The sequence below is a fragment of the Eschrichtius robustus genome, chromosome 5 (genome assembly GCF_028021215.1).
Source record: "Eschrichtius robustus isolate mEscRob2 chromosome 5, mEscRob2.pri, whole genome shotgun sequence".
NCBI lineage: Eukaryota > Metazoa > Chordata > Mammalia > Artiodactyla > Eschrichtiidae > Eschrichtius > Eschrichtius robustus.
In genome coordinates this window covers 66,253,374-66,265,623 of record NC_090828.1, presented here as the reverse complement: position 1 = coordinate 66,265,623, position 12,250 = coordinate 66,253,374, and the positions used below count along the sequence as shown (strand labels likewise).

General features: G+C 34.8%; 1 protein-coding gene across 1 annotated transcript in view; it reads right to left on the bottom strand.

The window, feature by feature from the left end:
* The window catches only part of SCN9A (sodium voltage-gated channel alpha subunit 9), a 150,089-nt gene that overhangs the window by 34,234 nt on the left and 103,605 nt on the right, over positions 1 to 12,250 (bottom strand). The window contains exon 18 of the mRNA XM_068544959.1: positions 411 to 531. Within this exon, the coding sequence (XP_068401060.1) occupies positions 411 to 531 (121 nt within the window). The remainder of the gene's footprint in view (positions 1 to 410; positions 532 to 12,250) is intronic.

Genomic DNA, 12,250 nt, shown 5'->3' with positions numbered 1-12,250 from the left:
GAGACAGACTATGGTCAACTGTATCAAATGGTTTCCTGACACAGTAGCTTCAGCTTTTGATGAAAAGGACAACAGTATCTACCCCATTAATTTGTTTACTGGTTCCATGGAGCTGGGAACATGAATTAAGGATCTAAATGAGAATATGAACATCTTTCAGTAAGTAGAGTGCTATATAGTGTAACACCGTCACCGTCATAAATTACTGTTAGTAGCATATCATAAGTGTGGAAACTGAAGCTTAGAAAGCTCCAGCAACTTGCCCTTAGTCACAGAGCCATGACTGAATCAGCATTGGAATAGAGTCTTCTGACTTTTTACTCATCAACCCCCAGTAAGTATTAGGTTTTAAGACCAAAGCCAAAACACTAATAAATGGCTGCTAACTGAGGTCTCAATTTTTCTCTTACCATCTGTAAAACAGGCCTCTGGCTCATCTGAATTTACAGGCTCAGCCTCTGCTTCCTCTCCTTCTCCTGGCACAGGGTTATCAACTGTGCTGCACTCAGAGGAACTCGATCCGTTCAGCCTCTAAAAAGAAATTCACCACCCCACCAGAGAGTTCATTTAGGGTTCATTCAAATCTTGCATTAAAACCATATTTGATAATCAGAGTCATGCAAAGTGTTATGAAAAAAGATTAACAGTATGATGGCCATAAAAACATATAAACATACATTGAGGTCAGGTCACCTTACAATGCATCTGTGCTTGATCTTTCTATCTACACATCCTGTGAAAAATACATTTCCTTATTTTTAGTATGCTAACAAGTTATGGACAGAATCAGTCTTAAGGTAATATTTTTATGTAAACTATAACATCTGCAAAGTATTGGCCACATTTTTGTTTTGCTTTATGTTTAATATAAATTTGTATACACCAATAATTACTATTTTAGAACAACCAAGACCCTGATAGAAATAATATACAAGTGCCAAATTGCCAACACCTGATAATTGAAAGGTCAGATCTGACAACTGGCAGAAAAAGCTTGTTGGTACTTAAAAGTTTTAAAAAGAATAAAATCGGTGTAAAATGAAATCCAAACATATTTTTTCTATTAACGCTTGGATTTGAGAATATGTATCAGGATGATATAGATAGAAGGCCCTTCATCAAAACAAAAAAAGTCAAATACTGTATTGGAATCAAAATGTCAAAGACCATAGCAATTATCTTATCCAATACCACCTATTTCAGTGATAGAATTTCAGGATACAGTAGAAGAGATCATAAATAATATTTATAATGTCAAGAGATAGTGGCTACTAAAGTGAGTACCACATGCAAACTCTGAAACAAAGATTCCATGAAATTGAACATGGCAGACCAACACATGAGAGGAATGAACTCATTGTCATTATGATCATAAAACTGATCATAACACAAATTTTTCCCACCCAGAACTTTGTGATCAAACATGATGTTTACACACATACACATACACAGAAAGTTTTAGATAAAATACATACAGCAATTGTAGCAAAACTGTGTCAAATTTTCCTAATATTATTTTATAAGGGGTAGAGCAGCACATCAATGGAAGAGTTCAATTTTCATTCTCATTTGCTAAATGACATGTGAATATTGAAAACTACTAGTTATTATAGCATGTACTTCTCTTAATAAGATTACAGCTTTACTTGTTTTTTTATAAGAATAATTCAAACCAATGTAAGTGCTAAAAATGAGGAAATACTTATTTCATTTAAATTGATTCTTCAATCTATTGAGTTGCATTAAGATCATAGGCCGAACCTAAAATATTAACTTTTAGAGAATGACTTTGGAAGCTAAAAGTATACTGTATGGGTACCACATTAAATTCTCAGTGCTATTATTATCACACGGTATTCAATATCAGTAAAAAAGGCATTGATAAGAATTGAACATAAGGAATGATGTAAGCAAAGTGGTTTGTATAACTGAGGTAAAGAATTATGAACACTCTATTAAATTAATACTTCTAATCTACATTGGCATAGCAGTATTATTCCCACATAGTCAAAGAGTTTTAAAATATTATGTTATGAACGGTATCAATATGAAATTTTACTTAAGAAGCAGGTTATTTAAACTGATTGAATTCATCTAAAATTACTTTAAAATAAAGCAAATACAAATTAATTGTAAGACAATATCCTGTAAGACTTAAGGTTTTAAAATATATATTACTCCAGGAAACAACAGGGAAACTTATAATTATTAATATGTCCTATTGTGCCAATTACCACAAAAACCCATTTTAAGTACCATATCTAAAAGACTACAATTATTTGATGTCCTCAGTTCTTGACCTTCCAGTTGCAAGTGAGCTGTCACTAGGGAATTGAAGGACAAGGCACTATGATTCTGTGGAGATGAGACCAAACATTTCCATGCTGAAAAAAAGTTATTGGCTTGGACTTTGAGGAAAAGCAGTGGGTGACATAGCTGACAGAATACAAAGCTCCTCCCTGCTATTAGCCAAAATACTGACAACTAGGATATAGTTATAATCATTTTCTCTCACCTTGTAACAACTTTTAAATAAAATGTTTCAAATCTGCAGAACCCTGACATTTGTTAAATTAATGAAAGCATCTTCAACCTCAACATTTGGTTTTCTCACTCTTTAAAAGAGCATTAACAAAGCAGACTTATGCCAAGTTAATTTATAAGTAAAAATTAAGATGATTTTATGACGTGTATTCTTGCCATTGAAGGCTTTCCCCCCCATCACTTTCATGGCAATTTTTTGTCAATTAAATTCGGAGTTTGGCTCGGATTTTACATCATAAATGACAGTTATTCAAAATTATTCCTCATTGGAGCAGAAATTATCAAAATATTTAATATGAACTATAATTTGTATCACAAGCCAAATTCAATGTTTAGAATGTTTTTAGGAATTCAATGTTTTCCTGGGAATGCATTAAGTATTCACAAGTAGCAATTTCAATACTGTATATAATGTTAAATATTTATGGGCATGTCCTGGCAATATAGACAGTTTAGTTTTAATCTATTCAGCTTTTAAACTTCATACCTACTAAAGCAGAAGTTTCTTTAACAGGGTCCAAAAAGGATATTTGTAAATAGAAAGGCTAACATCTATTACAAAGGTTTTCTCTTGAAGGTAAATTCTTTTAAATCTCATAGTAGGCATTGCTAGATTTAACTACTGAATCTTCTTTTATTCTTGTTTAGTATACAGTGAAGATCAAGTCAATCATCTGTATCATTTAATATAATTAATTATATGATTATTTTCATTTCTGTATACTCAATCATTTACTATTTAGTTTTCTTGTGATTTTGGAAATGGAAGAATAATTATACTATACTAAGAGCAGTGAAATAAATACTTCAGTATGAAAAAGTTCCCTTCTGGTTTTATAAATAGGTCATTTTAAAATTTCACGTCAATTTTATTTTTAGTAAAATGTGAAATAGTATAGAATAGGAAATATGCTATAGTTAGCATTCCTGCCTTTTTATTAAATAATATGGTATTGACTGTAGGTACTTCCTCATTTTTTTCTTTCTTTCCTTTAAATAAAACCTATACACTTGATTCAAAAATTTCAAATGTATAATAGCATGTGATGAAAAATATAAGTCCCCTCCACTCTCGCCCTGATTCTATTTCCTTTAGGTAATTACTATACTATATATATGTACTTTTTGACATATCTTTCTATATTCTTCAATGAGCATCCATGAAACACTGAAGTAGTTTTGAAACATCCTACTCTTGATTATAAACTTATGTAGCTATTTCACTATTGAAAATATGATCAAATTAAAGCTTAATTATTCTTTATGGATCTCCTTTTGATTGTCTTGAAAGTGTGTTTTCTACAACACTGCATATAAGTAGAAACTCTGTTAAATGTAGGTGTCATATGAAAAACTGCCCTAGGCTGGTCACTTACAAACTTGTTACTGTCATTTCCTGAAATAGGCGATCTCATTGTAAGCTTATTTGATGCTAATATGGATGGGTTAATGCTAGTTGGTCATTTATTTCGAGAGGTATGAAGTAGGATTGTCTAATAACTTGACAATCTGGCACTCAAAATCAAAAACACTATCAACATATAGCAGCACTGTAGAAAACACAGAACTCAACAAAAGCCTTATTCAAAGAGGATGGTTGGTGTTGAAAACATCCCAAAGATGTCACATTTAAAGTACGTGCTATAAGGCTGTTTGCTTCACACAACACAAGAAAGGTATTCTTTGAGTAGCAGAGTCTAGAATAGTTATTTCACCTGAACGTCCAAACAAAAAAACCCAAAGGATAGCAAGAAGATTGAAAGAAGCAAATCAAAAGGAAGGGATGGGCATATAAGGGCAGAAAAATTATGGGAGACATTAGTGATACACTAAGCTCCACTGTATGTCAATAAACAAGAAAGACTTTTATTAGATTCAAATCAACATCACCCAACTTTTAATTTTATAGCCTAATTTTCCAACTGATATCTATAATGAGGGTTCTGAATCTATAATGAAGAGTAAAATGGTAAAGTTTAGAATAAAGGATCAAAGAACATTTACAGAGGAATTCCACAGATAGCTACTATGCTTTGTGAGAGAAGTCCAATGTTTTTCCAAGTTTACCATTCTATTATGGGATAACTTGAATTTTAAAGCCAAAATATGCTTTCCTCTCCCTTGCAATTGTTAGGCTCTTTTTTTGCCTTCTGAAGAAATGCAAACACTACCCCTTTCAACCTTTTATAAACTAGAGATTACCTATGGTATTACCATTTGTGGGTTTTTTTTTTTTTTTATTTTGAGAGTAATGATATTTAGTTTCTTTACATGATTTAGCTTCTGGGCCCCTCAAAGTCCCTCAAATCCTTTTCCGGTCTCTCTGGAATTCTGCTTTCTCTCAAAATTATTTTTAAAAGGCAAATACCATATGCTAACACATATATATGGAATCTAAAAAAAAAAAAAAGTGGTTAAGAAGAACCTAGGGGCAGGACAGGAATAAAGACGCAGACATAGAGAATGGACTTGAGGACACGGGGAGGGGGAAGGGTAAGCTGGGACAAAGGGAAAGAGTGGCATGGACCTATATATACTACCAAATGTAAAATAGATAGCTAGTGGGAAGCAGCCGCATAGCGCAGGGAGATCAGCTCGGTGCTTTGTGTCCACCTAGCGGGGTGGGATAGGGAGGGTGGGAGGGAGACACAAGAGGGAGGGGATATGGGGATATATGTATACATACAGCTGATTCACTTTGTTATACAGCAGCAACTAACACAACATTGTAAAGCAATTATACTCCAATAAAGATGTTAAAAAAAAAAAAAAGGCAATGCCCAAAGTTAAAAAGTACTCCAGATACACTTCATAAATGGAAAATTAAATATTTTTTTCCTCTCTGTGATCTAGATTTTCATTTCACTTCCATTTAAGTTAGCAGAAAATAGTTTATTTACTAGTTACAGTAAATTCTTTTCTCACATTATGGGCAACTAAAACTCCAGCACTTTTTCATATAAAGGGCAAGAAAATGGAGTTTTTCTTTCCTAGTGTTTTGTTTATTGCTACTAGAGAAGCTGTGTAGGCTTTTTGGGAACAGTTGTTCATTCAGCAGGAAATCTACTTAACAATTCCATCATAGGGTCAAATGGTTTATAGTATTAGTTGATGGAGAAATAATGAGGTCAAATCGCAGTCACCACCAGGGAAATTCAAAATAAAGCAAATAGTTTACTGAAAGTTCCTAGTTTTTCCAGAATCTTCTACCTAGGGTACTTTCTATTCAATAACAGGACAATTTACAGGACTGAAAGATCAAGATCTTGCATATGAAAACAAACAAACAAATGCAACAAAGTTTGGCCATATAAGATCCAACCAGCTATAGATTTCTCAGCCAGATCCTACAGTATCATCAACTTCTTTCTAATGGAAAGGCAAATGGCATTCACCAGTAAGGTCCTGAAAGGTAAAGCAACCACTGGTATTCAAAGGCTTTCTGCACTAACACAGAACTGCTATTTGCAGAGAATAGTTATTTAAATAGCTGGAATACAGTGGGTCAAATCAGAAAGAATACCTTAAAAACTTCAGGAACGAAAACTTAAACAGTTCTACTTTTGAGGCCCGCTAGGAAACTCCAAGTAGGTAAATACGGATTGGAACACAAGCAAACATGACAGCAAAATGTGAGGTAAAAGCATATACTCTATGACTCAAGGTCACTAAATATTATTTATAATAAAAAAGGAAATGACAAAAAACAAACTACCTGTACATCTGAATGATTAATGCTATTCTCTAAAACTACCCATAATGAGGAAGCGCAAGGAAAGAAATTCCAATTGGAACAATTCCAATTGGAACGATTCCAATAGTTTTTAAATACCTGGGCTTCTAATACTGCAAACACAATGTAAAATAAAATTTGGCACAGATAAAATATATTTTTCCTAACCTTTATGTAGGTAGCTTCTGCCAAAAAAAGTATTGTATTTCAAGTCAATTTTTTGCAACTGAATTCTTGTTTATCTGGAGAATAACCACTCCTTAATATGTACCTCATGTTTTCTAACAGTAGTTTGGTAAAAAAAAAAAAAAAAGTAATAATAATTTAGGAATTAAGCACACACACACATACACACACATATATATTTCTAGAAATAGTTTCCTCAAAAATTGTGTTTTAGCTGTACATATATAGATACTATTGTATATGTGTACATCTTTACTTAGGTTCTAGGGGAAGGAAATTTACTGCATTTTGGAATAAAATGGTTCTCTAAAATATTGCCTCTAAATCACCATCAATTTGAAATAGAAAAATATGTCTTTTACCTAGGAGCACCTTTAAAATTAACTGCAAGTAAACTAGAACAATTATATGTTTCTTTTTAAATTTGAAACTCCTATCATTACTATTCTTAGAGTGTATCAATTTTAGGATAGAGTTTTGCTTTCATCATTGCAAATGGAAAACAATAATACAAACATCCTAACAATGACAGAGAAATTGAAAATATGAACTGCATTAAATATAAAAAAGGCAAGATTCTTATTAATGTGGAATTTTTTCCTTCCAAGGAATTTTAGAGTTCATTCACTCAACAGGTTATACTAAAATTAAAACAAGATACTATATCTGAGTAGTATATTTCTTTTATACGTGTTAGCCAGATACAGCAATCCATATTAATCTTTCTAATTTTAGGGAAAGTGTTTCATGTCTTATTGACAGGTTTAGTGTTCACTTCATAATATGTTCCCTTTAAACCTCTTATCTTTCTTGAGGCTACATGTATATCTATCTCCTCATGAAATATATTCAGTCATCCCTCGGTATCCTGGGAGGTTGGCTGCAGGGCCCCAGCAGATACCAAAATCTGCAAATGCTCAAGTCGCTTATATAAAAAGGTGTAGTATTTGCATATAGCATATGCACATCCTTCCATTCTCCCTTATACTTTAAATCATCTCTAGATTACTCATAATACCTAATACGATGTGAATGCTATGTAAATAGTTGTAAATAGAATGTAAATGCATGTAAATAGTTGCTGGTGTGCAGCAAATTCATGTTGTGGTTTTTGGAACTTTCTGGAATTTTTTCCCCCGAATATTTTCAATCCCGATTAGTTGAAACTGCTCATGCAGGACACATGGATACAGAGGGCCAAATGTACATAATCAGAAACTTATTCTCATCAGTGTGTAAATCTGCTTCTGGAGTCAAATTAATCATTTCAGGCATTTGCAGCTCATTCCTTCATAGGCAGAGCCCAGTAAATTATTAATTGATACATTTTATATACTGCCAAATAAAAATCAAATATTACTGAATTAATTAAAGAAATAAAGTCCTAGTTATCATTGTGCTTAAAATAATTTCAAAACATACTCAAAGTCTGGCCTAGAAGCTGGGTACCTTGGCTCTGTCTCCAACTTTCTACATGTGTACTCAGAAACTGTATTAGTCTCAATTTCCTTACCTGTGAATACACGACTAACACTAGAAAGGTCCTTTCCTGTTACAAGAATTTTATGTTTATGCCTGAAATATTTCTCCCACAAAAATTATTTCTTGAGTTTTAATTTACTGAATTTGAATGTGACAATTTTTATTTTTTCCCCAGCTTTACTGAGATGTAATTGACATACAGCATTGTGTAAGTTTAAGGAAAACAATGTGATAATTAGATACATGTATATATTGTGCAATGTTTACCACAATAAGGTTAGTTAATACATCCTTCACCTCACATAATTACCATTTCCTTGTTGTTATTATGGTGAGACTATTAAAACTCTACTCTCATTGCAATAAACCTGACAATTTAGTATGACATACATCTGTACATATACAGGTGACCCTTGAACATCATGGGGGTCAGGGCACGACCTTCCGTGAGGTCTAAAATCTGATTATAACTCGTAGTCAGCCCTCCGCACCCACCGTTCCTCAGTACCCTCTGTTCCACATCTGTGGATTCAACCAACCACAGATCGTGTAGTACTGTATTCTTTACTACTGAAAAAAATCCCAGTATTAGTGGAACCACGCAATTCAAACCCCTGTTGTTCAAGGGTCAACTGTATAGCTTAAATTAGGAGGGGAAGTTGATAGAGGTTTTTTAATTAAATGCTGCTTCAGTGGCTTCTGTTACATACTAACTTTTATAATCCAGCCAATAAAAATTTATAGATCATGCACTTGAAATCACCTAAGGACATGAGAGATGTATCAAGGAATTAATCAAGAGAGTAACAAAAAACGATGGAATTGCCCCAGTGACATGCTGTGATGTCAATTTATCTATGGAAAAATTGCATATGTTTTAACTTTCTTGCAATGGGTCAGGCAGAGAGATTTTGTAGCTGAACAGCATGCATGACACTGAAAAAAAATATCATATACATATGTATGATTTTTTTTTTTTAGGTAACCTGTGTAAAAGTGGTCACATATGTCTGTGCCTGGTTAAAAGCACAGAGCTGCATCCTTGATGGATCCAGTTTGTTTTTACCCCTGTGAGAAGTAAGAAGGTCAGGTACTGAAGTCTGTAAATGCAGCATGATGGAACAGTTTAATCAACTGATTTGAAATGTTTAAAGTCACATACCTGTAAGTAGAAATTAGTTATATTTGACAATGCATGCTATATGCTCAACGCAAAGCAATATATTTGAAACACAGTAATAAGATTAAATATAATTCAACATAGATTTAGAAATAATGAACTAAACAGTTACATAGTTCTGTTAATTTAGATGAATTTAAACACTATTGATATAATGTGCGAAGGCAATCTTTTGCATTCTGCTTGCTCTTCATAACAAACATTTTAAAATAAGTGATCCTCAATATTAGAATGAGGCGAGAGTTGAGAGTATGTGGTTTTTGAAGCATATTCTAAAATTAGCATTTCTTGATTTACTTTTAATTTTGACATTTCAAACAGCATTACAGGAAAGGAATGTTTTCAAATTTATCAAAATATAAAAATTAAGAAACATTGATTTAAACGTCAGACCAAAATTTCACTGTTTTTAGACACAAGAACAAATCCAATAAAGATGAAAATAATTTCAAATAGTTTGGAACCAATCTGCAAAAAACAAATTATCTAAGTAAAATTCTGTAGGGGTGCTTTGTTTTGTTTTTGCAAGAATCTATGCATAAAAGATAGGATCAAATGTCAGCTTCCCCCAAAGGTATAATTGAAACTAATCCCTAAATCTTGCCAAATCAAATGCATTTCTGGAGAAGATTATTATATTTTCTAAAATGCAGTAAAGAGAAGAAATCTAAACTGCCTGCAACTGCCTCTTTGTGGAAAAAACTTTATAAAAAATCTAAGGAGAGACAGACCTAACAACAATGTAATTAAAACCACCATATATTAAAAATAAATAAAATATTTAACCTTGATGACTGCAAATACTTAAACAACTTTTTATAAAATCAATACAAGGAATGAATTTAATAACAAGTAAGCACATTTAAGTTTCTCCAAAGATGATGGCTTTAAAAAATTGAATGCTGAATAGATGAATAGGTGGATGGATAAATGAATGAGTGAATCAGATGAACAACATGAATGTTTGTTCCTCTGCCTGGGATTTCCTTCTCCACCACATTCACACAATGAAATGATCTCCATCCTTTAAGGTCTAGCTTAGGCGACACCTCTTTTCATGTGCCTTCGACCTGATATAACCCCTTACTTAATACATCCTCAATGGACTGGTTTATTATTCTCTTATGGACTGTACTTTGCTCTGCTCTGTTATATTATCAAAGTAAACTATAAGCAAATAAATTAACATTAAGGAGGATTAGACACTGAAGACGAATCAGCAAATGCACAATACCATTAGAACAGAAAATTTGATCCTGAATTGCAACATTACAGAGATATAACAGAAAATAATTATATTCCTATCCACTCTCTTGCCTTTCTATGATATGTATTATGGTGGTTAAAGCTTGGAGCTCAAATTTTAAAAGACCCCTAGAAACATCAGTGACTAACCAGCATCATTTCTTAATCTTTTAGCATCTTAGTCATCTGTAAATATAGATTAATATTATCCACTTTCCTGGGTTGTTTTAAGGAGGAAAGTTATATAGCTTAAATGAAAGTGGCTAATGTATACATTTTCTCCTTGGTCTCTTTGGTGCTTTCTTGTGTCCACTTCTCAATTGCTGAGTTGATCACTTGTCCTCGTCCTTTCTAAGGTCCCTGTACTGCAGTGGACGCTGTGGTGCGCTGCCCCAGTCCCCCTTTCAGACACGCCACTCATTCTTCCACCTGCTACGAGTGTTGGCAGCTGAGGGCTCGCAGCTGAGTCCCTCTCTGGGAATTGAAATACAGAAGGAAGCTGCCTTACTCAAGGTTACATCCCCTCCCCGGGCCTGGAAGAGTGGAGGGAGAGCCTGTATCCAGTGACGGACTGGCGTGGACCACACAAAGTCCTGACCCCTTGTTTCAACTTGGGACTACTCCAAAGGGTCATTCCAGTGCCAGAGGTGCCTACAGGGTCAGCTGAGGCCTCTGCTGCAACTGCAGAGCATTTCAGCTTCTCCCTCTGGGCAATCATCTCGCTTCCCTCACTTCTTTTAGGTGCTGAACCTGAGAACACTACTCAGAGTTGGTTTCCCAGGGAACCTGACCTCAAAATTAACATACAAAATTCCCACCTGTCTACAACTCTGACTTATCTTCTTAAAACCTCCAATTACCTACTGTTCACCATCACTTAGCTATCCTGCACATAGCTCACAATTAAGATGTCCCCAAATTAAACTCTGTCTCTATCTTACCCTCTAAGTTTTCTTCCCTCCCCCCACCCCGTATATTTTTAATAGCATCAATATCCATCCAGTCGTCTAAGCCAAAACTTTTGATTATGAGTTCATTTGTATCTCCCAAAAAAGATATGTTGAAGTCCTAATGCCTGGTACCTCTGAATATGACCTTATGTGGAAACAGGGTCTTTGCAGATGTAGTCAAATTGAGAGGAATTCACTAGGGTGGGCCCTAATCTAACATAATTAGTGTCTTTATAAAATGAAAAGACAGAGACAGATAGGGAGAACTCCATGTGACAACAGAAGCGAAGATCAGAGTGATGCAGCTGCTACACATGGGAGGCCAAGGATGAAGTACCACCACCAGAAGCTAGGAAGAAGCGAGGTAGGATCCTCCCTAGAGCCTGCAGAGAGCATGGCCCTGCCTACACCTCCATTACAGATTTACAGCCTCTGGAACTATCTAAGAATACAGTTCTGTTGTATAAAGCCCCAAGTTTGTGATACTCTGTTATGACAGCCACAGGAAATGAATATACCCTTTGAAACAGCTCACAACTCACATATCCAGACCCTGAGCCCTTATTATTATTTTTTTTTTTTTAAATTTATTTATGGCTGTGTTGGGTCTTCGTTTCTGTGTGAGGGCTTTCCCCAGTTGCGGCAAGTGGGGGCCACTCTTCATTGCGGTGCGCGGGCCTCTCACCATCGCGGCCCCTCTTGTTGCGGAGCACAGGCTCCAGACGCGCAGGCTCAGTAGTTGTGGCTCACGGGCCCAGTTGCTCCGCGGCATGTGGGATCCTCCCAGACCAGGGCTCGAACCCGTGTCTCCTGCATCGGCAGGCGGATCCTCAACCACTGCACTATCAGGGAAGCCCAGCCCTTATTTTTTAAATTGCAGTGTCTTACCATTATCCCACATGCCACCATCACTCCCTTAGATTGAGCCCT